At 43.8% G+C, this 27,888-nt stretch overlaps 1 protein-coding gene and 1 long non-coding RNA gene across 5 annotated transcripts in view; one reads left to right on the top strand and one right to left on the bottom strand.

Moving 5' to 3' along the window:
- TTC7A (tetratricopeptide repeat domain 7A) overlaps window positions 1-27,888 on the bottom strand; it is a 265,076-nt gene that overhangs the window by 95,998 nt on the left and 141,190 nt on the right. For all 4 annotated transcript variants that reach the window (XM_072140303.1, XM_072140306.1, XM_072140304.1 and 1 more), the window contains 4 exons: window positions 24,542-24,659; window positions 19,202-19,259; window positions 17,217-17,289; window positions 2,738-2,898 (listed from right to left, as the gene is read on the bottom strand). In XM_072140303.1, the coding sequence (XP_071996404.1) occupies window positions 2,738-2,898; window positions 17,217-17,289; window positions 19,202-19,259; window positions 24,542-24,659 (410 nt within the window). The remainder of the gene's footprint in view (window positions 1-2,737; window positions 2,899-17,216; window positions 17,290-19,201; window positions 19,260-24,541; window positions 24,660-27,888) is intronic.
- Window positions 4,708-27,888, top strand: part of LOC140121092 (uncharacterized) — a 31,925-nt gene continuing 8,744 nt past the window's right edge. Inside the window, exon 1 of the long non-coding RNA XR_011854026.1 lies at window positions 4,708-4,953. This is a non-coding gene — a long non-coding RNA (uncharacterized lncRNA). The remainder of the gene's footprint in view (window positions 4,954-27,888) is intronic.

Here is a 27,888-nt window from a genome sequence, read left to right as displayed (position 1 = left end):
GGCTCCAGGCTCCATAGGTGTTAATGGACCTGGAGCCCCTGAGGCTCATTTGCACACAGTCTTTCATCCTGGTGGTAGATGCCCTTTAAAGGGACTTGGTCACCAGCTTTTATCCCATTAAACAACGAACCCCCTCAGCAGTGTCAGAATGGCCCACCAGAGTACCAGAGGATCCTCCGGTGACCTGTGGCTCAACCCAATAGTGAACCCCAGAGGTCCATCAGAAAACAACAAAATTTGGAGGCTGCTAGAGTATATTTCCTGGGGGATAATGAAGAGTGGGCCCCCAGAGTGATTTTCTCTGGAGGGTCTGAAGGAAACCTAGTCCGAAACTGCCCCTCTGGTAGGGGTTGAAATGTACTTTCTAGAATTCCCTCTTGTATGTGAACTCTAGCCAATTTACCTTAAAAAAAAACATTTCCAAAATTATATGTAAATGAGCAGGGAAGACTGACTTTTTGCCAGAGATCAGTCAATTTTAGAAGCTAGACGAGGAGAGTCACTTCAAACGTTACTCTCTTGAACTCCCTGGTATCATAATAAAGAGAAGAACCTCGTCTTTCAAATCGGATCAGGTTTGCGGTTCTGTTAGCCACAAAACTGGAGACACAGGCAGTTACAAAAAAAAAATGGGGATTTCAGCGGCAAATATCCAATGACCACATATGTCTTTAGAACTATCATCAAAATCCATCATGATAAATCAGGGACATTACTCACAGATTCAGGCACTGGGGGATATTTATCATACGCTGGCGCTCGTGCGCCAGCGTATGATAGCCCCGCCGCTGCAAATTCGCAGCCCGATTCTTGATGAGGCTTCTGCCTCTTGATGTATCGGGCTGCCAGCAGCGCAGCGTTTAACCTACGACAGGCAGGGCCTGGCGTCGAAAAAAACCGCAGCAGCGAGTGCGCAGGGACAGTAACGTCCCGCGCTGGCCCACTCCCGTCCGGCCACGCCCCCCCGCTCGGCCGGCCGCGCCCCCCCTTCACGCCCCACTGGCGTGAAGGTGGCGGATTGGGGAAAATAATCGCAAAAGCTAGCAATAAGCGGTGCGGTGCGCAGAGGTCCTGATAAATATGCCCCACTGTGACTGTGGTAATCTTCTTATATTTATTATCCATGGCCTCCTTCCTTCTAACATCATCTTTTATAATTATGCTAATGAGCCAGAAGGGCTTTGAGGCCACATTACCAGTGCTTGCACATGTATTTATAAACTGCACCCTCTACTATTTTGGATAAATCTGGGCCATAGAGTTTTCCAGAAATTTTTACTACAAAAGAATCCAATTAAAAGCTTAGCCTATCCATTACTCTATATAATGATTAAGGGGGTAAAAAAAAACCACAGTTCTTACATTAGAGACATTTCCGCTTTTCGTTAGTATGATATGGTACAATCCAGCAATAATAAAAAAAAAAAAAGCTTTAAAAAATTAGCTGAATACCAAATAGGATTCTGCCTCGGGGGGATGAAATCCAGTGCACTCTGTATCGCTAGTGACATTTTGTCACATCAGACTATAAGTATTTTTCCTTAAATGTGTGATCTTAGGTCGTCTTGCTTTATGGCAGTTAATGTCAGAGCGTCCGAGGAGAATTGAAGAGATTTTAATGATCACTGTAAAAAAAAACAGAGCGCCGGCAGAATTTTACTGAGCCGCGCGGCACAAGGTTTTCTTATCTTTTGTCTAATTAGCGGCAAAAAAACCTGAGAATATTTTTCAGCAATATGGAGGAACCATGAAGCCTCATATATACTATGTTTTTTGTACTGTGTGTGTTAGTGCACATTCATACGACGTATATATTTGTGTGGGCTGCATACAGCCCCGTGCTGGAGAGGAGGAGAGGTGAGCGATACTCACCCATCCCCTCTCCATAGACAAGGGAGCACCCCGCGCCATAACATGGTCGAAATATGGGACATGTCTTGTATTACGCTGTACACAGACAGGCAAGTTCTGTGCAGCGCTGCCTAATCTGTATGTGCTATATAATTAAAGAATTATCATTATTATAAGGACTGGCCCATTAGATGTACAGGTCTACTGCTATAAGGATAGATGACAGGTATATGTGACTCCATTGACAAAACTGGGAGGCAAAGGATGGGAGAAATTGTCAAATTGGGTAAATACATCAACATTTTTGTGCATGTCTGTAAGTAGTTGAGTCATAAAAAACTTTATCAGCTTCTCCTTATATCATCTTTATCTGGATGAAAAGTTCATTTATGCACTGCTAATAAATGTGTTACAAAGTTTAATGTCACCACCTGCACTACTGATTTGTGCTATATAGCTTTAAAGCTTTACTTACTTGAGGAGGGATCTTAGAAAACGTTAAACATCTTATACTCACCTCTTCTGGCGCTCTCTTTCACCCTCTGTGCCATACTCACTGCCGGGTCCTTGTTTGTTTACAAAGGTTGGTGATGCTGCCCAGAACCCTGCCGCACGCCTAATACATCCCAAAACAAATGGAACCTGAAACTGTAGCAGGTGCACGGCAGTGGGGAACCATGTACCTGATCATCTCACCAGCCTGGGCTGGGCCACAACCATTTAGAGGGCCCTAAAGAAATCATGTACCCTCAGTCACTGTGTATAACTTATATCACATAACCAGCATTCTACTGTACCCCACAAGGAAACGCTCTGTAACTATTAGCATCAGTGGTGCACTGTAATTACAATTATCTTCAAGTTAGGTCATGACAAAAAAAAATACCTGAAATTTTCTGGGTAGTCGGTGAGGGCCATGTTAATGACATCGATGGCGTGTTTATACTGCTTCTGTGCAGATAACAGCAGAGCCAGCAGATGCAGACAGTGCAGGTCATCCCCCTGCAGCTTCAGCGCCTCCTGCAGCTGTTCTATTGCATCCGAAATCTGAATAGTCAAAATAATGAACTTTTTAGCAATATAGGAGCAGAAGTAATGCATAGAAGATATAAAATTTTTAGAAAACTTTTAAAACGATAGGTCACATTTCCTTACCTTAATTTCAAAGGGGTCCTCACTAATACGGCTACCAATGGGGCTCCCAGAGGGTATGAGCGCCCCAGGGCAATGTAGTATTCACTTCCATAGAAATTCAAAATAGTCAATCCTATAGTAGTGAATGAAGTAATTCCCTTGTGCCACACAATTCCATTTACATGGGGTACTTGGTTACCTCTTATGATGGCTGGGGGCACAGTGATCACACCCTCTGTATGCCAAAATGTAACCCTATTATTTAAATAGGGAATAAGTGCTAAAAGTTGCAAAACTCATAATTTACAGGACATCTACCACCAGGATGAAGGATTGTAAACCAAGCACACTGATATTGTTCTCACACTGGAGGATTGTTCTCAAGTTGAATTTGTATGTAAGTCGGAACTGTATATTTTATAATTGTAACTCCAGACAAAATGTTTTGCTCTCTGTGACAATTGGATTTTAAAAATGTTGTCATAAGAACCAGGATTAACACTAAAGCTTCATTACAGACACCTGTGATAACTGTTACAGCTGTTTATTGTAGCCTAAGGCTAAAGTACAGTAAATTGCCAACATCCAGAGGTCCGTTTGTAACTAGGGGTCGTCTGTAAGTCGGTGTTCTTAAGTAGGGGACCGCATGTATTCGGAAAAAAAACTGAATCACAATTGGGCCCAGAGTTCAATACTGCTGTTTCACAAAGAATACGAGTGTGTTCTAAAATAAGAGAGGAGTGCGGAGAGGGGACATACGGGCCGCATGTGTCAGTGCATTTATTAATGACTTCCAATATTAATTTACGAGACGCTTTAATATCTGACACTGAATATTCCGCAGCCTCAGCACAATCCATCTCCAGCATTACAGGTCACTGAATATTATGCTGCCAATAAAGATGTGACAACCGGATCAGCCCACAGGATTTAACGTACAATATAAACTAAAGCAAAAAAAGAATATAGTGTAAATTAGGACAAACGGACCGGGTCGTCCCCACTTTGTGTAATAACTCTGCGGCGGTGCAATCCGATGACGGATACAGAGGATGTTCCATTCTGTTATAGCCTCTTGATATACTGACTGGGCCGCACTAAGCCCCTTATTGCTCATTAGTAATAAGAAAGTTATGGCTGTCCTTCCAATCTAAGGGGGGTGTTAATTATTGTATTTCAACCACAATTCTGGTTTTGGTAAATCATAAATTAAATCAAATCTACCAACAAAATCCATTGTGGGAACTTACTCTCTGGTAACTTTATTATATTTGTTATCCATGGCTTCCTTCCTTCAAAAATCAACTATTAACATTATGCTAATGAATCAGAACGAATCTGGGGGGCTAATGTATCTGTCTAATGTAATCTCACTGCATCACAGGAAACAGTTTCAGAAAACAGTGGCTGGAGGGAAGTGTTCCTGCACAGTGTAACAGTCAGTGAAGCTGCAGCATGGAGGGGCTCTGGAAGTACCCCCAAAGCCCTTCAGGCTCATTAGCATAATTAAGGAAGGAGGCCATGGATAATAAATATAAGAGGATTACCACAGTCACGGTGCCTGAATCTATGGGTAAGAGCTGGAACAAAAACTAGATTTTTCTCTAACCCTCGCAGTTTTTGGCATCCTATATACCAGTGGTGGCGAACCTATGGCACGCGTGCCAGAGAGGGCACGCACAGCCCTCTCTGTGGGCACGCGTACCATCTTCCGGTTCCATTTCCCTGTTAATCACTGCAGCTCAGGCAATGCAGGAAAATCTGCCGCTTGCCGAGAGCTTCAGTGATCTCTCATACTGTAGTCTGCATCTGACCTGCTCTGTGCTCACAAGTGCTGCCTTAGACACAGAGCAAGTCAGTGCCCGCCCCTCAACTCCCTCCCCCTCCTCCCCTCCCTCCCCCTCCTCCCCTGCAGCCGGGAACTCCGTGAGAATGAGGGCAGAACATCCGGAGCTTACACAACGCCCGGTGAGTACATGGAAGCAGGAGCTGCTCTGTGTGTGTTACACAGGCAGCAGGCAGCTTTGGGACACTAAACAACTACAGGTCCTTATTGTTTAGTGTCCCAAACTGCCCTGTATGACAGCTTCCCATGGTCACAAATCTACTGCCCCTGGCTGGATCCCTTGTTGCTGTGCCATGCTGCCAGTGATGCCAGGAAGCACTACACTGCCCTCACTGACAGCATGGCACAGGTGCCCAGAGCTCCAGACCAAGGGAGGTAGATATATATGGCCACAAACATGTAACATATGTGGTGATTTGATTGAAAATTCGCCTGCCTGGTTCCCTGTAACTTTGCTATGCAGTGCTCCCACCCTCCACCCCACAACACACACTTTGCCCTACAAACCCCCCTCCGAATTGAATTCAACAATCCTTCATATTGCCCCTGATATTTGGTCACTGTATGGGGGTAGTGCTCTTCACTGGATGGGGGTAGTGCTCTTCACTGGATGGGGGTTGTGCTCCTCAGTGGATGGGGGTAGTGTTCCTCAGTGGATGGGGGTAGTGTTCCTCAGTGGATGGGGGTAGTGTTCCTCAGTGGATGGGGGTAGTGTTCCTCAGTGGATGGGGGTAGTGTTCCTCAGTGGATGGGGGTAGTGTTCCTCACTGGATGGGGGTAGTGTTCCTCACTGGATGGGGGTAGTGTTCCTCACTGGATGGGGGTAGTGTTCCTCACTGGATGGGGGTAGTGCTCCTCACTGGATGGGGGTAGTGCTCCTCACTGGATGGGGGTAGTGCTCCTCAGTGGATGGGGGTAGTGTCCCTCAGTGGATGGGGGTAGTGTCCCTCACTGTATGGGGGTAGTGTCCCTCACTGTATGGGGGTAGTGTCCCTCACTGGATGGGGGTAGTGTCCCTCACTGGATGGGGGTAGTGTCCCTCACTGGATGGGGGTAGTGTCCCTCACTGGATGGGGGTAGTGTCCCTCACTGGATGGGGGTAGTGTCCCTCACTGGATGGGGGTAGTGTCCCTCACTGGATGGGGGTAGTGTCCCTCACTGGATGGGGGTAGTGTCCCTCACTGGATGGGGGTAGTGTCCCTCACTGGATGGGGGTAGTGTCCCTCACTGGATGGGGGTAGTGTCCCTCACTGGATGGGGGTAGTGTCCCTCACTGGATGGGGGTAGTGTCCCTCACTGGATGGGGGTAGTGTCCCTCACTGGATGGGGGTAGTGTCCCTCACTGGATGGGGGTAGTGTCCCTCACTGGATGGGGGTAGTGTCCCTCACTGGATGGGCGTAGTGTCCCTCACTGGATGGGGGTAGTGTCCCTCACTGGATGGGGGTAGTGTCCCTCACTGGATGGGGGTAGTGTCCCTCACTGGATGGGGGTAGTGTCCCTCACTGGATGGGGGTAGTGTCCCTCACTGGATGGGGGTAGTGTCCCTCACTGGATGGGGGTAGTGTCCCTCACTGGATGGGCGTAGTGTCCCTCACTGGATGGGGGTAGTGTCCCTCACTGGATGGGGGTAGTGTCCCTCACTGGATGGGGGTAGTGTCCCTCACTGGATGGGGGTAGTGTCCCTCACTGGATGGGGGTAGTGTCCCTCACTGGATGGGGGTAGTGTCCCTCACTGGATGGGGGTAGTGTCCCTCACTGGATGGGGGTAGTGTCCCTCACTGGATGGGGGTAGTGTCCCTCACTGGATGGGGGTAGTGTCCCTCACTGGATGGGGGTAGTGTCCCTCACTGGATGGGGGTAGTGTCCCTCACTGGATGGGGGTAGTGCTCCTCACTGGATGGGCGTAGTGTCCCTCACTGGATGGGCGTAGTGTCCCTCACTGGATGGGCGTAGTGTCCCTCACTGGATGGGGGTAGTGTCCCTCACTGGATGGGGGTAGTGCTCCTCACTGGATGGGGGTAGTGTCCCTCACTGGATGGGGGTAGTGTCCCTCACTGGATGGGGGTAGTGCTCCTCACTGGATGGGGGTAGTGTCCCTCACTGGATGGGGGTAGTGTCCCTCACTGGATGGGCGTAGTGTCCCTCACTGGATGGGGGTAGTGTTCCTCACTGGATGGGCGTAGTGTCCCTCACTGGATGGGGGTAGTGTCCCTCACTGGATGGGGGTAGTGCTCCTCACTGGATGGGGGTAGTGTCCCTCGTTGTATGGGGGTAGTGTCCATCGTTGTATGGGGGTAGTGTCCATCGTTGTATGGGGGTAGTGTCCATCGTTGTATGGGGGTAGTGTCCATCGTTGTATGGGGGTAGTGTTCCTCACTGTATTTGCTCCTGCTTAGTGATATTATTGGTGATATTGGTCTGTTTATTATAAGTATGGTGGTATTTATCATGTTGTACTGGTAATGGTCATGATACTACTTTATTATATGTCCCTTATAGAGGGGGATTGTCGGTAATTTTAGGCTAAATAGCCGGGTTGGCACTCTGCAATGATAGCGTAGACTTTGGTTTGCAGTTTGGGCACTTGGTCTCTAAAAGGTTCGCCATCACTGCTATATACTAATTTGGTTCTCTATTGTCACATGGGAGGTCTTGTGCAGCCACTGCCTATCTAACTATAAAGTTCTTTAAGGAAATCTACCATTTGATTTGATGCATTGTGAGCCAAACATACCTTGAGAATGCTGTGGCTACACTGATACAGAAACATATCTTGTTTAATCCCTGAACTGAATGGTTTTGCTGAAAAAACAATTGTAAATTGTGATTATGAGGCTCTGTCTGGCTCGGCGATTCTCCTCGTACCCTAATTATGCTCTGCTCCAGACTTATCCTGCCAAGAATAAGTCATTACTGTGTTGTCCCTGAGAGGCAGGAGTAATCAATCGCTGCACCATCCCCCAGCTGCTGTGTGTGAGTTCTGTCTGGGTAGCTCAGGAAGCTCTATGTGTAATGTGTATTTTGTAGGCATCCAGCTTTCCCAAGGTCCTGAATTTTATAATTGTTTTTTGGGCAGAACCATTCGGTTCAGGTATTTAACAAGATATGTTTCTGCATCAGTGTAGCTACAGCATTCTCAAGGTATGTTTGGTTCACAATACATAAAAACAAATGGTAGATTTCCTTTATAGAGAAATATTGCTGCAGAAGCTAAAAACTGAGGGGGCTAGAGAAACAAATACCCTATTCCCTATTCAATCAAGGATGATAATAGATTGACAGCAATAATAATGACAATTCTTTATTTATATAACGCACACAGATTACGCAGCGCTGCACAGTGCCATGGGGCTCACAATCTTATCAACCTATCAGTATGTTTTGGAGTGTTGGAGGAAATTGGAGGACCCAGAGGAAAATGATGCAAACACGGAAAGAACATACAAACTCTTTGCTGACCTGGGTGGGACTTGAACCCAGTACCCCAGCACTGCAAGGCTGTAATGCTGCCCACTCACAGTAGGAGATGATATTTATATCTTCTAATCTAATACAGTTGAGGCTGTAGTTCGCGATAGATATCACTATACATAATGCAGTGTCCTTAATATGTGACAATGAGAAAAATCTGTAAATGAACTCCCGAGTAATGAGCTAGCGGCCAGCGCTGTGATGAGGTGGATGTGCTGATCCTTTCCTGCGCTGAAGAATTATTCCTATGGGCAGAGACTCAGCTGGATGAGAGATCTGGAGTGTATATTTGTCAATGCGCTGAATATACAGTACGGAGACATATTACTGAATTATACTGTGTACATGATGAATGCTATAGTGTATATTGACCCGCTGATTAATGGACACGCAGAGCCTTCCCGTAGCTTTACTTAACAGTAAATTAGATGAAAGCCATCATGTATTTTATCCGCACGAAATGTCTGCAGCCCTAGAGAATCAGGAGGGTGTGAATAAATCTGGGAGTAATTCCAAATATAGGACTGGGACTAGGCATTTGGGTAGGCACAGAAGGGACAGTGCGCCCCAAGTACTTCATAAGTATTGGGACCAAGCTTTTACACCACTAAACTAGCAGCCCCCTCTGGTAGGGTATGAAATATCCTTTCTAGAATTCCCTCTTTTATGTCAAAACTAAGCTATGCAACTATAAAATAAAAGCTCCTCCAAGTCACATGGAAATGAGATGAGAAGAGTCACTTTGTACCTGTCTTAGACCCTAAAGTAGCTACAACCAAGCTTCTGGTGCCATTTTAAAGTTGAGAATTTTATCTTTCAAAATGGACCAGGCTTGAGGTTCTGTGAGCTACAGATACAGATCCATCTCCCAACTATGTCTTTAAAAGGTTAAATATGGACGGTCCCCTACTTAAAAACACCCGACTTACAGACAGCCGCTAGTTGGTGTCTGCAATGAAGCTTTATTGGTAATCCTGGTTCTTATGACAATCCAACATTTTGATGGCGCTATATAAATAAAGATTATTATTATTATTATTTTTAAAATTCAATTGTCACAGAGACCAAAAAAAATTTGATTGGGGTTATAATTATAAAATATACAGTTCCGACTTACATACAAATTCACCTTAAGAACAAACCTACAGAACCTATATTGTACGTAACCCGAGGACCGCCTGTATTTGGTTCAGTAGCTCACAGAACCACAATGAAGCATGGTCTAGGTATGATAGAGAGTCCAAGATATTGTAGGAGCGTCTGAAGCTACACTTCTCTTCTGACCTCTATTTTCTAAATTCTAGAAAGTACATTTCATACCCTACCTGTGGGGCTGGTAGTTTAGTCCCTTTGAAGGAATATTTCAGGAGATTCATACATGGATAAAAATCACACCCGAGGCTTCCCCTCCAACTTCCCCCTTAAACAGGTTAGTTAGGTTGAAAGGGGTTATCTCAAATAGACATCTATTCCTATATGCCCCTCATATGAAATTGTGTGACCTTAACCTTCTCTCTATCCTAGAACACTAACAAATTTGTATAACTTAAAGAGAACCTGTCATCAAGAATGTAATTTTTAGCTGGTGACAGGTTCCAATAGCCTATGCTATGCTGATTTGAAAAATGACAATATGAATAATTTCAGTACTTTATAATAGTTTATTTCACATTACCAGGCTCCCCGCCACATCATGTGGTGAGTCCCAGGGAAGGGGCAGCTGCAGCCTGTGTGTGCCTTAGTCTCATTCTCAACCTACCTCTGCTCCTCACAATTCCCCTCACCTGCCTCCTCGATGCACACAACAGGAAGTGGGGATGTAGTTGGATGAGATGAGGCTGAGACACAGAATGCCAAACCCCCACCCTCATGGGGACTCCCCACGCACTGAGCCAGGTAATGTGAAATAAAGTTTAATAAACTGCTGAAATAATTCAGAATGCTGGCAAATGCATTTTTAAAATCAGCATAGCAAAGGGCTATTTGAACCTGTCGCTTTAAAGGGGTTTTATGAGACAGACTCCAGAAGCTAAGCTCCCCTCATGTTATTCCCTGGCATCAGGTATTACTCCAGACCACCATGGAATATGGCTTTTAAGCTTTTAATATTGTACATCTCCAGTTATTTTGTCAGAAATCCCAAACAATCCACAACATACCGGGTCTTAAATGCAAAATGTATCCAACTGATGTAATGTATATGTTGTTATTTTGTATTTTATGGGAAAACCTATCTGGTGCTGTCTGAGATTGCCCAGGGGTTCTGCAGTTTGACCTTGCGAAAACTAACCAAATCTCAGCTTGATGGACCAGTGCTTGTACTGCACTGACCTGAATTTTCAGGGTGGCTGGAGTTGTCATTTGACTGTAGGCTAAATACATTTCTTGGAAATTACCAGATAAATATTAATGTTCCCGTGGGTCTGATACAGCTAGCTCAGATTCGATCTTTTAATAAGAATCTGAAATTTTTGTAAAAAGCACAATATATGCTCATATATCCATGATCATCTATCTATCTATCTATCTATCTCATATCTATCTGTTTATCATCCATAAATGTAGCTATATATATATATATGCAGTATATGTATTTATGTACAAGATAGGTTCTGTAGGTTTGTTCTTAAGTTGAATTTGTATGTAAGTTGGAACTGTATACTTTATCATTGTAACCCCAGTCAAAAGTTTTTTGGTCTCTGTGACAATTGGATTATAAAAATGTTGGGTTGTCAGAAGAACCAGGATTAACAATAACAATTACAGACACCTTTGATAACTGTTATAGCTGTTTATTGTAGCCTAAGGCTAAAGCAGGGGCGTCGTTAGGTCAAAAGATCCGTGGCACGAGCCCTGGATCTTTTCGGCCGGGGCCCCGAATGTTGTCTCCTGGGTATCTCTACTTTCATCTCTGGACACATATTGGGGCTCATTTACTAAGGGCTCCGCGGCCGCACTTTCTTCAGGTTTCCCGAATGTTTCCGTTTTGTGCCGAATTCCGCCGGGATTTTGACGCACACGTTCGGATTTTGCCGCAATTGCGCCAGCTTTCACATAACAGAAATCGGGGCGTAGCCTTCGGACAACCCGACGGATTCGGAAACACCACGGAATTTTAAAAATGTCATTTTTTTAAAAAAAGATCAAACACTCACATGCACCGAGAAGAAGCAGGTGAACTCCGGCGGACCTCGGTGCAGCAGCGACACATGCAGGATATCGGGCGCACGGACCTTAGTGAATCCCGTCAGAACCTGAATCCACGTTGGACAGCGCGCGGCGGGGTCGTGACAGGACCGGGTAAGTAAATGAGCCCCATAGAGATGATCACTGTGGTGGAGCAGGGTGCAGTCAGCATCCTGCTCCACTACAGAGCACATACGGAATATCATCTATCTATCCCTTATTTGTATTATCTATCTATCTCCTATCTATCTATCTATCATCTATCTATCTATCTATATATCTATACATCCATCTATCTATTTATCTCCTATCTATCAATCTATCTATTATCTATCTCATATCTATCTACGTATCTATCTATCTACTTATTCTGTACATACTGTATTATCTATCTATCTTTCTCTCAGTATATATAAATACATCTCATATCGCTCTATCTATATGTAGGGCCACAGATTTCTTCTTATTGATGGATGTCCTCCCTTGACATGTCACGAGTGAATAAATAACAGGATTGCATGCCATACAGTCTATGTAAATCCTATAATTTGTCTCGCGCTAGATATCATTCCTCATTTCCACGGGGGAGATACAGCCAAGTATCTACTGACAGATGTCTCTGCTTATTTCATTAAGGAGCTGGGTAATATGAGGAACATGGAAGTTTGCTTCCCAGATGGTGTGCTGAAACTCCGGGACCTGGGCTCATTTGCCAGCTTGAATTCCCAGCCAGTGCTGAGCTGTGCAGCGATTCTGTATCAGATGGACTCTGCCAACTCTACTGGGGCTTACAAGAGCTCTGCGCACTTATCGTGTTCATCAGTCAGTGGGTTTAGCACTGGAACATATCTGATGTTACGTACGGTACGCCCGACCGTGGTGAAGGGCAAGACGATAAAGCAATATGCCATTAAAGTACTGACACAGCATTAAAGAATGAACCGCGCCGTATAAAAATCAGGGGTTAATGATCCGTGGGTTATTACTAATTTTGTGGAATTGCTGCCACCGCTCCGTGCCAAGAACAAGAAAACTTCCGCATAATCAAGTTTAATGATTACTCGCAGTCCGTATATCTCGCTTGGAAAGAACAAACATAAAGGCTTCACCTCCCCATATACAATTTCTTGGCGTCTCCTTCATATCCCGAAAGGAGGCAAATAAAAAAAAAATTATAATTTGTGTGCTGACGTTTTAAATGTCAGAATTAATGGGCAAAGAAATGAAGAACAATCTAGAATTTTATTCTAAAGGGACTTAAATATAGAACTGTCCATCCGAACCGAGTCACAGAACCAACATGGGGGCAGAATGAAGCAAAGGTGGACCATCAAACCCGGGGTTACCCATTCTTGTCCATATAGATGGTCACTGGTAGTCAGGGTGCATCATCTGTGGCCCTTTGGGGTGGTCTAGCACCTTAGCTTCCCTACAAGTAGAGGCATCGACCCACCCAAATCTAGACTTACCTCCAGGATGAAGGACTGTATGCAAATGAATATGAGGGGCTCCAGGCTTCATAGGTGTTAATGGAGCTTGGAACCCATGAGGCTCATTTGCATACAGTTGTTCTAAGGCAACCAACCACTGATCCCCACTGATTAGAAGTAAAGGGATCTTGCCCAATAGGATCTACACTCACAGGCTAGTAGACAGTAAATTATGTAGTCGCATCTGGGAAGTTTGTTAATCCGTGAGCCCCCTCAGATCACGAAAATTGGTTCCCCAAATGATGGGGCAGCAATCAATCACGTATGCTGCTGCTCCATCCACTGTCTATGCCTCTAACGGAGGAAGCCGAGTACAGCAGCCAGGCACATGCACAACCTGTGGTGTTGTTGGTCTGGTCCATGCAATGGAGACCCCGCAGTGTGGTAGCAGCTCTTAACACATCATGAAAACGAGGGACCGTTGTACCCCAAATGAATGGAACGACAGGTCAAGCATACACACTGCTGCTCCATTCACTGTCTATGGCACAGATGGTAGTAGCCAAGGACACACTCAACCTCTAGTGTTTATTGACCTAGTCCATAAAGTATAGACCCTGCAGTGAGTTGACGGATTGTGTGAAAGGAGCGACAGGTGGAGCATACATGCTGCCACTCCATTCACTGTCTGGCAGTGACGGAAGTAGACGAGTACTGAAGCTGGTCACATGCTCAACCCTTACGGGCTCATTTACTTAGGGTCGCGCTGCTCGTCGGACTATGCGCCTTTTTCAGGGTTTGCATGGCTTTGACAGGTATTTAACTAGTGTCTGCGCCGGGATTTTGGCGCACGCGAACCTTTTTTGGCGCAGCTGCACTGCTTCCATTTAGTAGGGGGTGGCGTCAGACGATCCGACTGATTCGGACTGAGCACAGGATTTAACTTTCAAATTGTGTCGCAAGACAATGCACTTACATGCACCAGGAAGAAGAAGGTGAACTCTGGTGAATTTTCACAATCTTTCTGTGAACTCCATATAAGTCCACATAAGTAAATGAGCCCCTTAGTGTTTGATGTCCTGGCCCATGCATTATAGGCCCTGCACTGTCTTAATCGATTTGTTCCCAAAATAAATGGAGCGATAGGTCGAGCATACACACTGCTGCTCCATTCACTGTCTCCAGCAGAGCTGGGCACGCATTCAATCTCTTGTGTTTGTTGAACTGGTCAATGCAGCATGGACCACACAGTCTGTTAACGGATTGTGTGAAAGAGAGTCCGTTGTGCCTGAAATAAATGGAGCGACAGGTCGAGCATACATACTGCCACTCCATTCACTGTTTATGGCACAGACAGAAGTAGCCAAGTACTGCAGCCGAGTACGTGCTCAACTTGCACCCCAAATGAATGGAGGGACAGGTCGAGCATACACACTGATGCTCCATTCACTGTCTATGTTAGAGACGGAAGTAGCCAAGTACTGCAGCCGAGGACACACTCAACCTCTAGTATTTGTTGACCTAGTCCATGCAGCATGGACCCTGGAGTGTGTTATCGGATTGTGAAAAAGGGGGTCCATTGTATTCTTAAGGAACAGAGCGTTAAGTCAAGCACACACACTGCCGCTCCAATCGCTGTCTATCTATGGCGATGATGGAAGTAGACGGGTACCGCAGCTGGTTGCATGCTCAACCTCTAGTATCTCTTGCCCTGGTCAATGCATTATGGACCCTGCAACATGTTAATGGATCTAAACAGAAGAATAGGGGCTTATTGTAACCCAAATGAATGCAGCTGCAGGTCTAGTGTATGGAATATCGACATGGCTGATTGGCTGCAGCAGTAAAATTTGGTCCAAATTAATTCACCAATAGTCAACATCCACCAAAACTAGTGACCAGGTGCCGCAGCAGAAGGTAATCGAAAGGGACAGTAGAAGATTGGAAAAACGTTGCCTGGTCTGATGAGTCATGATTTCTGCTGCGACATTCGGATGGTAGGGTCAGAATTTGGCGTCAACAACATGAAAGCATGGATCCATCCTGCCTTGTATCAACGGTTCAGGCTGGTGGTGGTGGTGTCATGGTGTGGGGAATATTTTCTTGGCACTCTTTGGGCCCCTTGGTACAACGCCACAGCCTACCTGAGTATTGTTGCTGACCATGTCCATCCCTTTATGAGCACAATGTACCCTGTAACATCTGATGGCTACTTTCAGCAGGATAATGTGCCATGTCATAAAGCTGGAATCATCTCAGACTGGTTTCTTGAACATGACAATGAGGTCACTGGACTCAAATGGCCTCCACAGTCACCAGATCTCAATCCAATAGAGCATCTTTGGGATGTGGTGGAACGGGAGATTCGCATCATGGATGTGCAGCCGACAAATCTGCGGCAACTGTGTGATGCCATCATGTCAATATGGACCAAAATCTCTGAGGAATACTTTCAGCACCTTGTTAAATCTATGCCTTGTTGAATTGAGGCAGTTCTGAAGGCAAAAGGGGGTCCAACCCGTTACTAGCATGGTGTACCTAATAAAGTGGCCGGTGAGTGTATATATGTGGTGAAGAAAGGACTCCATGATACGTTCGGAATTCTTTAAAGTGATATACAGACAATGCCCTCCTCACAAACACAACAATAATTCAGATGAATCTCTACTCCGCTAACTGTGAAAAGAAACTGTAAATACAATCTGCTCCACGCGAAAATATCCAAGTATTAATTATCCGTTCTGTTAGCCAGGAATCCTACATACTCTGCCCAGCTTTATTTTTGGGGGGTTGACAACAAAGTAAAAAAAAACAAAAAAACATAAAAACATGTTCAGAATGGAATAGTTTATCCAAAATGAATATACAAAAAAAACCAATGTAACAATAAATGTAAAACAAACAAACTGGTGATATATGTGAACTCCGTCTCAGGCAAAATACAAGTGAATTAACGGGATAACAGATTATTGGAAATATCAAAATAAAAAGAATTATAATAACGGAATCTGCGCCACTCTTGCCCGGTGGCTGTGTCTGGTACTGCAGCTCAGTCCCATGCATTGGAGTTTCTGTAGAAGAATTGAAACCCCTTATTTCTGATCCCATTAAAATTAGATGAACTGCAAGTAGAATGTTAATTCCCTGCACTTATCACAAGCGCTACTGAATATGATGAAGTTATCACTCTTAATCACTGTGTGTGGGCGGAGTAATCAGGACTCTCCCTGTCAATCACTGTGTGGGCGGAGTAATCAGGACTTTTACTGTCAATCACTGTGTGGGCGGAGTAATCAGGACTTTTACTGTCAATCACTGTGTGTGGGTGGAGTCATCAGGACTCTCACTGTCAATCACTGTGTGTGGGCGGAGTAATCAGGACTTGCACTGTCAATCACTGTATGTGGGCAGAGTAATCCGAACTCTCACTGTCAATCACTGTGTGTAGACAGGGTAAACAGGGATTTCGCTGTCAATCACGGTGAGTGGGAGGGGTAATCAGAACTTTCACTGTCTACCACTGTGTGTGGGTGGAGTAAACAGGACTGTCAATCACTGTGTGTGGGAGGGGTCATCAGGACTCTCACTGAGATTTATCATTTGCCATTGCTTTTGCAGTTTCGGTTTAGGCCACATCAGTTTTGCATGCTGGCTTTTTAAATGGGTTTTTGGATAAATTTTCTAACCTTTGAATTTTCTCCCTTCATTTTTAGTGTCTGGCTTTTTGCATTTTCATTACGCTTTTCAAAGCGGTTGCAGTTTTATTTAACGTTTGCGTTTGTGGTCTGTGTTTTGAAATTTCAAGAGACATTGCATTTTAAAAACGCTGAAAAACTGAAAAATAATGCATTTTCAATGCATCAAAAACGCCATGTGTTTCACTGGCCTTAATGTCTATGGTCAGTAAAAAAATGTCTGAATCCTACTCTCTACAGCAGCACGGTGGCTCAGTGGTTAGCACTACAGCCTTGCAGCGCTGGGGTTCTGGGTTCAAGTCCCATCCAGGTCAACATCTGCAAAGAGTTTGTATGTTCTCTCCATGTTTGAGTGGGTTTCCTCCGGGGCCTTCGGTTTCCTCCCACACCCCAAAACATACTGGTAGGTTGATTAGATTATGAGTCCAATTTGGCGAGCTCTGTGCAGCGCTGCGTAATCTGTGTGCACTATATAAATAAAGGAATTATTATTATTTAATTATTAAGGGAACCTGATTACAGCCCTGAAGCTACTTGCAGAGGGGATAAGTTGGTGCTGATCATCACAACATTCACTCTGTATTAAACTTTACTGCACTCACCTGTCTTACAAAGCCCAGCTGGAGAGACAGATATAGGATAATCTGGGGGTCTTCTGGATCTATCTGATGTGCCCTGGAACAAGATAACAGATCACAATTAACAACAGCATTGCAATAACAGTACCCGTTTCTATGCTGTACAATCTTCCAATGATTGTCAGCTGATAGTAGGGGGTTAGTAATATAGTGGGGTTATTTCTAATGCACACAAAGCAGAAGGGAAGAGGTTCCTGCTGCATCCAGTTATCTTACAGCCAGACAGGGAGGAGCATGAAGGGTAAAACTTGGCTGCGCTACTTAAGCAAACAGCAAATATTTATTTATGGTACATATTTCTCAATTTTAACTGTAATATGCAACAAATAGGAAAGAAGGAGGAAGGGCTAGAACACATTTTTTTCCCACAATTTTTTTAAGACAGGGCCAATACAAAATAGAAACAGGTACCAGATTGGAAGTGCCACAGTGTATTCTGATGTAAGGAGCAGCGGCCAATAGATCGACTCGGTGAAACTCCCAAGGGCATTGTCTAAGTGACCTCCACAGTATAATGGAGGTAATCCATGGCTGCCGCCATGTTACTTGCCTTCCACTTTCTGCTCCTCAGCCTTCTCTGGCCCTCACACATCCTAAGGCAGGGCCAAGCATCACATTTAAAGGGTTAAAGGGCACACAGCTAACCTGTCTCCCACCAATCAGTCCACACCATTGGTGAACCAAATACAAGGCACCATCCACCGCTGGGAGGTGCCTGAGTATAGTGGTTCTATAGATTTCATCTAAGGAAGAAAAACGGCTTCTGTCTTATTCGACCTGACCTTTACATTAGACTATGTCTGCCCGCTGCCTGTCCCTGACCTTTGGCTTTATATTTGGATCCTCCTGGATTGCAGCCTACCCCGTAACCCGGACACTCTGTGACTATGTGCTCCTGGTGCTTTGCACTAGTGTCCCCTAACCCGTCTGAGCCAACTGCTATCTACACCAGGATCACCAAGAGGTAGCGGCCTTCTGCTTCCTCAGCAACGAAGACCAGATCGCTGTATAGGATTGAAAGAGTAAATAGCAGAGGGGTTCAGGGATAGCGCCATTCGTGGTGGCCCAAAGCCAAAGTGAGTCCACAACCCACTGTTTGTTGTCATCCGTTTTCACTCTTTTCCACCCTGAAATGGAATCTATACTCTGAATACTTTGGGTTACCATGTAACACAATAGTGTAGGTTGCATTAAGCCCAGACAGGTCAATAGATGCTGGTATGAAGAACAAGGGAGTCAGATTGAGAATGGTCAGGAACAGGCTGCGGTCTGGGCAGGGGGAAGATCTTGAGGTATGGAGGTAAAGGCCAAAGCCAAAGGTCAGGATAGAAACCACAGATATGACGTTGAGCTGGGGTCGTCATAGAAATTCATCAGGGGAGGACGGATTATTTGGAATGTAATTGGTGGAATGTAGTTTGGATTGTAGTCGGTAGACAGGGATACAAACTAGCAGGTGGGGAATGTTTACTGCTCAGGCAACTCCTGGGAAAGTAAGTGTCTTTTATAGCCAGCAATTGCTTTGGGTGAAAGGGCTTTTTAAATTTACAATCAAGTCACATATGTACGTGTTAAGGGAAAGGAGAGTAGGAAGAAAGCTGGAGGTTGTGCCCCCTTTGAGAGGTAACATTACAGGTACAGTTGTGATGTGGCCCTCTCCAATCATCACAGTATACACCAGGACCAGAGAAGACTCCTTATCTAACTGAGACTTCTCTTCCCCAAGATAAAGAAACTGATTTTATATTTTCTGTGTCTGGCTCCATGGCAGTGAATGAACTTTAATTTGGCTTCTACAAGTGTTTGGTTAAGTCACACAAGTCCCCGATTGCGGAGAAGTCTCATAATGTAGCTTAATTTCAGGAGTCTAATATTATGACGGTAATTCTGTGCTTACTTTCATCTCTATAAAGCGAGTGTGATTAAAGGACGTGTAATAACGCGGTTACCTTTGTAGCGCCTGCAGAGCTTTCTTACTCCAATCATCCTGAGAGCTTTTCTGAGAGGCTACAACAAAAAGAAATATTTCTCTGAGATCGACTAAACACAATAAATTCACAGCGGGAGAAGAAAAGAATTAAAAGTTATGGGGACACTAATTCACCGGCTAAGTATTTATCTTGGAGGAGTGCAGAGTATAAACACTCGGACACAGTTTATACACAGTGTTATAATGGAAGAGTCATGCCAGATGTGCAAGGGAATTCTTTTCTTCGGAATGTGAACAGGTTACTACACAAAAGATGACCTTGCAGATTCAGAACACACATGTAAACCTCTCTGTCGAGAGGTATGAAATTGGAGTTGATGGGTGGTAGAAAAGCAGTGGATGCAGCTGTAGGGGGTTGGCTCTTCCTTGTACATAGATATTAGTACAGTAGACATTGGGGCAAATCTACTTACCCATCTGCGGAGTTCCCCGAAAGTGCATTGTCCGACGATCATGCACTGTGCCGCGATTCACTAAGATCGTGCGCCCGATATCCTGCATGTGTCGCTTCCCCGCTCAGGTCCGCCGGAGTTCAACATCTTATTCCTGGTGCATGTAAGTGCATGTCTTGCGACACAATTTGAATCTTAAATCCCGCGCTCAGTCCGAATTAGTTGGATCATCAGATGGCCCGGCCTCCAGTTTCTGTTGCATGAAAGCCAGCGCAGCTGCGCGCTAATCCAATCACATGCGACACAATCCCCAGTTTAATACCTGTCCCAGTGGTGCAAATCCCGAAAATGACGGAAAACTGATGAAAGTGCCTCCACGGACCCTTAGTAAATAAGCCCCAGTGTGTTACACCGCTGTACACGCACCTATATGGTAACCTTACAAGACCTGGAACATATACTACATGGTCATTTTTTTTAAATAAAAGATATTAAAGAGGAAAATCCTTCTTCTTTCACTTATCAGGCTCTCTTCTGGCTGCCCCCCCCCCCCCCATTTATATTCTGAAGTGTTTGCTGGAGTGTTTGGCCCTATCTAGAAGATATGGTCTAACTTGCTTATATGTGGGGTCTCAGAGATGAGACCCTCACAGATCACAAGAACAGGGGTCTGATGTACCCGTGGCACCCCAAGATGAGTGGAGTAGCCGGTCGCACAAGGGCCTAACTTGCTACGATGGGACAACCACTTTAACCCCTTAAGGACCAGGCCCTTTTTCGTTTTTGCGTCTTTATTTTTCACACCCCACCTTCAAAAATCCATAACTTTTTTATTTTTCCATGTAGAGAGCTGTGTCATGGCTTGTTTTCTGCGTAACAAATTGCACTTCATAGGGATGGCATTTAATTGTCTATGCCATATACTGGGAAGCGGGAAAAAAATTCTGAATGCAGTGAAAATAGTGAAAAAACGCATTTGCGTCGTTTTCTTGTGGGCGTGGATTTTACGTCTTTCACTGTGAGCTCCAAATGACATGTCTAATTTATTCATTGGGTCAAAACGATCACATGGATACCAAATTTGTATAGGTTTTATAATGTTTTCATACATTTACAAAAATTAAAACCTCCTGTACAAAAAAGAAATTCTTCATTTTGCCGTCTTCTTGCGCTAATAACTTTTTCATACTTTGGTGTATGGAGCTGTGGGTGGTGTCATTTTTTGCGACTTTTGATGACGTTTTCAATGCTTTTATTTTTAGAATTGTACAACCTTTTGATCACTTTTTATTGAAATTTTTATATTTTTGAAAATGGCAAAAAAATGCCATTTGCGACTTTGGACACTATTTTCCGTTACGGGGTTAAACGCAGTAAAAAAACCATTCTTATATTTTGATAGATCGGGCATTTTCGGACGCGGCAATACCTAATGTGTTTATGATTTTTACTGTTTATTTATATTTATATCAGTTCTAGGGAAAGGGGGGTGATATGAATTTTTAGGGTTTTTTAATATAATTTTTTATTTTTTATTTTTTTTAATTAAAATTTTTTACTATTTTTCAGACTCCCTAGGGTACTTTAACCCTAGGTTGTCTGATTGATCCTATCATATACTGCCATACTACGGTATGGCAGTATTTGGGGATTTTGCACACCATCTATTACAATGTGCAGATCGCACATTGTAATAGATGGCCTAAAACATGATAGCCTCGGATCATTGTGTGATCCGAGGCTGTCATGGCAACGGATCGCCGCTCCCCGATGACGCCGGAGCCAAGATGGCGGCGCCCACACGCCGCCGGCTCGTTAATGCGATGAAAGGGTTAACACCCTCGATCGGTACAAGCACCGATCGCGGGTGTTAGCGACGGGTGCCTGCTTCATTGTGAAGCAAGCACCCGGCGTGTATGAAGAGGGCTCAGCCCGTGAACCCTCTTCATACTACCCCATGCGCAATAAAACGTACAGGTACGTCTTATTGCGCTATGGGGTTAAGGGCTGTTACTTTTTCAAAAATTGTTACATAAATCAAAAGTGAACACCAGAATCTTTGTAATAAAATGATGGGAGTGAAGTTGTTTTTCTCACCCCTTATTTTGGTTCAAATCATCCTCTCTCCTTTCCTCCTAATCTGTCCATTAATCAAAAATCTCTGCTGAATTCCATCTTGCTAACAAGACGGACAGAAGCTCATTGAAACGTCAGATTATATTAATCTATGGGTAGGGCAGGGGAGGGGGAACATTACGTCACAGCAGCTAGGTATCCAGCCACCAGAAGGCTGTGTGGTCACATGTTCCGGATGGATTACTTTTAGAAAGGCAATTTAATTGGAACGGGGAGGGGCTTTGTCTGACGCATACGCATACGAACGACAACAAACACCAAGTGTTTTGCAATGAGCCAAACGAAACAGATTGTAAATATAGAGAAACAGATCAGCAATGAGATTGCGCTAGAAACAGTAGATCTAAAACCACAATAAATTTGCTTGATATTCATTGTCCTTAAAAAACCTCCCTCCAATAAACCCCCCAATGAATACTGCCATGTAAGTGTATCTTATTAAATGCTTCAGATGTCTATCCCATTAAAATCTCTGTGTGATCATATAGCTTCTCACAGCAAGATGGCAATGGAGCCGATATCCCGAACACCTTGTAACGCGGGACCTGAATGTAAGAAGACAATTAAAAGTGCAATGTATTTATGCCTCATAAACTGCTTAGCTGTGGTCCTGGATAACTTGGGATTGGAAAAAAAAAAAAAAAAGCTTCAAGTCTCCGGTAGAATAATAGTCTCTATCGACCCGCCGAGTCCCAGAGGTTTAATTACTGCACTTCTCCTTTATAGACAACATACAGACAGGGTTTAAAAAACAAACAAAATCACTATGATAAAAAAAAAAATTCCACTACCGCTGCCCTTAGGCTCTTTGTGGTTACATCGAGTGACACAAGGTAAGATGAGCTAATAAGTCGAAACATATGGTACTGTGCAAAAGTTTTAGGCAGGTGTGAAAGAATACTTTAAAGTAAAAAGGACTTCCTGTGATGTTTCAGGACCTTCTGGCTTCCAGGGGAAAGAGGAGGCCGTAAGTCATTACTATCTATATGCCCCCAAAATTATCACCATGCAGAATACCCCTTAATGATCACCATGCAGAATACTTTAAAGTAAAGACTTCCTGTGATGTTTTGTGTCCTGCTGGCTGCCAGGGGAAGGAGGAGGCCATGCAGTCATTACTGTTTATATGCTCCCAACATGAACACCATACTATAAAAAATGTTTAAAGATGGATCACCATGAAGAATACAGTATTTTTCAGACTATAAGGCGCACCGGATTATAAGGCGCACCTGATTATAAGGATGAATGACCAGCAGGTGGCAGACCTGTGCACCGCTCAAGGCAGCGGTTCATATATAAGGCGCACTGGACTATAAGGCGCACGTTTGATTTCTGAGAAAATCAAAGGATTTTTTGTGCGCTTTATAGTCCGAAAAATACGGTACTTGAAGAACAACCCTCTATGATCACCATGGAGAATACTATAAAGTAAAAAGGACTTCCTGTGATATTTTGTGTCCTGTTCACTACAAGGGGAAGGAGGAGGCCATGCAGTCATTACTGTTGATATGCCCCCAACATGAACACCTAGCAGAATATTTGAAGATGGATCACCATGAAGAATACCTGAAGAATGACGCTCCATGATCACCATGGAGAATTCTATAAAGTAAAAAGGACTTCCTGTGATGTTTCGTGTCCTGCTGGCTTCTAGGGGAAGGAGGAGGCCGTGCAGTCATTACTGTCTGCATGTCCCCAAAATTATCACCATGCGGAATACCTGCAGAATATCCGTCAATGATCACCATGCAGAATACTTTAAAGCAAAAAGGACTTCCTGTGATGTTTCGTGTCCTGCTGACGTCTATATGCCCCCAAAATGAACACCCCTCCATGATAGCCATGTAAAATTCTAAGCAGAATACCCCTCCATGATCACCATGCAGAATACAATGAAGTAAAAGGACTTCCTGTGATATTTTGTGTCCTGCTGTCTACAAGGGGAAGGAGGAGGCCATGCAGTCATTACTTTGATATGCCCCCAGCATGAACACCAGGCAAAATATTTGAAGATGGATCACCATGAAGAATACCTGAAGAATAATGCTCCATGATCACCATGGAGAATACAGGCAGTCCCCGGGTTACATACAAGATAGGGTCTGGAGGTTTGTTCTTAAGTTGAATTTGTATGTAAGTTGAAACTGTATGTTTTATAATTGAAGTTCTGGACAATTTTTTTTCTTTTGTCCCAGTGACAATTGGAGTTTCAAAATTTTTGCTGTAATGGGACCAAGGATTATCAATAAAGCTTCATTACAGACACCTTACAGCTGATCATTGCAGTCTGGGGCTATAGTAAAGCATCCCGAAAGCTTCACCAGAGGTCACAGTGGGCAGAGGGGTCTGTCTGTAACTATGGGTTGTCTGTAAGTCGGGTGTCCTTAAGTAGGGGACCGCCTGTACTATAAAGTAAAAAGGACTTCCTGTGGCGTTTCTGTCCTGCTGGCTTCTGGGGGAGGAGGTGGCCGTGCAGTCATTACTGTCTGCATGTCCCCAAAATAATCACCATGCAGAAAACTTAAAAGTACACCTGCAGAATACATGCAGAAGATGACTTTCCATTTGTAAGGTCGTAGCTCTGAAAAATCTCGCTAAATAACTTAGATTAGACAGTGGGAAATGCTTTGTGACTATTGGCGCATGAATGGATAAAGTTCAGGGGTGGTTTTGGTGCCAGGAAAATTCAATGTTTTTGTTTTTTTAATTATTTTATTACATAAACAAGATCTTATTTTATATGTGTTCCTTACATAATGACATCTTACCATCAGTAGCCTGGAGGCTGTATACCAGTCCCAAAGCAAGATATCCTTTAGCCAGAGATTCGCCGGCTTCTTCTCCCATCTCCGTTACTTGTTTTGCAAATTGTTCTCCTTCTTCTAACTGAAAGAAAACAAAACAAAAGAGTAACAACAGATGGATATCACTCATCCATAGGCAGAGCTCTTAAAGAGGACCTGTCACCCCCCCCCCAAATATGTCCCCCATAATCCTCTCCCCAGCCCCTTTCTAGCAATTACATTTTTTTAAAAAGATGGTTGGCAAAGTTTTAATCTATCCGACCTCTTATCAAATAAGGGGACGGATCCTTGTATCCTGTCCCCTGGCAGTCGGCCTTATTCAAGAGTAGCCGGCAGAAGTGCAACGCATATGTTGTACAATCCCTGCCGGCTCTCTGTGATACGCAAAGGGGCTTATTCACAGCGCCGGGTGAATATAAGACGAAGAAAAGAAGAAATAAGTTAACTTCTATGTATATGTATGTATATATGTATAGATGTGTGTGTGTGTATATATATATATATATATACATATATATATATATATAATGTATATTCTGTATATGGTATATGTATGTGTGTGTGTATATTTACTGTATATACTGTTTATATATGTGTATTTGCTGTATGTATACTCAGTATGTGTGTAGATGTTGTATATACTGTATGTGTGTGTGTATATATGCTGTATTGGTGATATGTAACAGGGCTTCTGCGCCATGACAATTTTAGTTTTATACTTGGCTGTACGCTGTATGCATTTTATACTACATGGCAGCACTCTGCATGCATTTTATACGACATGGTGGCACGCTGTATGTATTTTATACTACATGGCAGTATGCTGTATGCATTTTACACTACATGGCAGCACTCTGCATGCATTTTATACTACATGGCGGTATGCTGTATGCATTTTATACTAAATGGTGGTACGCTGTATGCATTTTATACTACATGGCAGTATGCTGTATGCATTTTACACTACATGGCAGCACTCTGCATGCATTTTATACTACATGGCGGTATGCTGTATGCATTTTATACTAAATGGTGGTACGCTGTATGCATTTTATACTACATGGCCGTAAGCTGTATGCATTTTATACTACATGGCAGTACTCTGTATGCATTTTATACTACATGGCGGTATGCTGTATGTATTTTATACTACATGGCGGTACGCTTAATGCATTTTATACTACATGGCGTAGGTTGTATGCATTCTATACTACATGGCGGCACGCCGTATGCATTTTATACTACATGGCGACACACTGTATGCATTTTATACCACATGGCGGCTTGCTGTATGCATTTTATACTACATGGCGGTACGCTGTATGCATTTTATACTACATGGTGTAGGTTGTATGCATTCTATACTACATGGCGGCACGCTGTATGCATTTTATACTACATGGCGACACACTGTATGCATTTTATACTACATGGCGGCTTGCTGTATGCATTTTATACTACATGGCGGCACGCTGTATGCATTTCATACTACATGGCGGTACGCTGTATGCGTTTCATACTACATGGCGGCACGATGTATGCATTTTATATTACATGGCGGCACACTGTATCTGTTTTATACTACATGCCGGCACGCTGTATCTATTTTCGACACTGTATCTGATATATTACATATATGGGGGTGGGGGTCTCTCTATGGCTTGCCTCGGGCAGCAGAAAGGCTTGGTAGACCCCTGTATACAGTATGAGCGCTTCTTGTCCATGTAGCTGCTTGTAGCCCATTGTATTTTTCAGCTCCCTCTTCCCTGTAGCTCACTCTTCGTCTTTCTCCTTCTCCATACTGCCCTAAGCAGACAGACTCGAGGAGGCAAATTTCAAACAGCAATTTCTTTTGAACCGTAGCGCATAGTAAAACACCTCTGGTGTCATTCTAGAGAGAAGAATAACTAGAGCTTATTTTGGGGGAAAGGGTTATACAGTATTTCGACCCTACTCTGAAGAGGCTGTTAAATCAAACTGGTGTATATTTTTGGCCTGTGTTGCAGTAAAGGGTCATCTGCAAACAGTGCAATAGCCCGAGGAAGCAATTTATGAGGTTGTTACAGTCGGAAACAATAATCCCCTGGTGCACCAAATATAAAAAGACATCACGAGCAATGAAATACTAGAAATACTAGTCATTTTGCGCAACGGAGATGGGGGGGGGGGCAATACGACTGATTCGGACTGAGAGCGGGACTTCATATTCAAATTGTGTCGCATCCAATGCACTTACATACACCGGGAACAAGATGGTGAACTCTATCGTACCTGAGTGGGGAAGCGACACATGCAGGATATCGGGCACGCGATGTTAGTGAATCACGGCACAGTCAATTGTTGTCAGACAATGCACTTCGGGTAAACTCCATAGGCCGGGTAAGTAGATGTGCCCCAATGTCTTGCGCTACTACAATGTCTGTATATTAAGCTTTATACATGATCCCAGAAGTCAACCTCAGAATACCATTATATTTATTCCTCTGAGTTAGGCGTGCTGCTTTTTTGTCACTGACTGTAAATTTTAAGTCTTTGTAAAAATTTGTATAGCTTTTACTACTGTACTATTACACACTATGCCGCATATAGAATAATTATGGTGTAACACATTTGCTTTGTATTGGTTTAGCTCCCAATAATTTGGGAATTTTGTAGGATGCAAACACTTCTCAATAGTAATCTAACAGCTACATAAATATTTAATACAATATATACATTTTTAGAAGGCAGATTCAAAAACCTGCAGTTTACACTATAAACAGATGACTGTTGTGCAGTCATCCCAGGCACAATGACCTCTATATAGAGAACACTGACCCATCATTACATCACTACTGACAATAGATGATGTCACAGCTTATCTCCTCCCCCTCCCTGTACAATGACTCTATATAGATAACACTGACCCATCATTACATCACTACTGACAATAGATGATGTCACAGCTTATCTCCTCCCCCTCCCTGTACAATGACTCTATATAGATAACACTGACCCATCATTACATCACTACTGACAATAGATGATGTCACAGCTTATCTCCTCCCCACCCTGTACAATGACCTCTATATAGATATAACTGACCCATCATTACATCACTACTGACAATAGATGATGTCACAGCTTATCTCCTACCCCTCCCTGTACAATGACCTCTATATAGATAACACTGACCCATCATTACATCACTACTGACAATAGATAATGTCACAGCTTATCTCCTCCTCCTCCCTGTACAATGACCTCTATATAGATAACACTGACCCATCATTACATCACTACTGACAATAGATGATGTCACAGCTTATCCC

Source organism: Engystomops pustulosus, chromosome 3, assembly GCF_040894005.1.
Source record: "Engystomops pustulosus chromosome 3, aEngPut4.maternal, whole genome shotgun sequence".
NCBI classification, from domain to species: domain Eukaryota; kingdom Metazoa; phylum Chordata; class Amphibia; order Anura; family Leptodactylidae; genus Engystomops; species Engystomops pustulosus.
The sequence above is the reverse complement of the archived record's forward strand: the minus strand, read 5'-3'. Positions and strand labels throughout refer to the sequence as shown.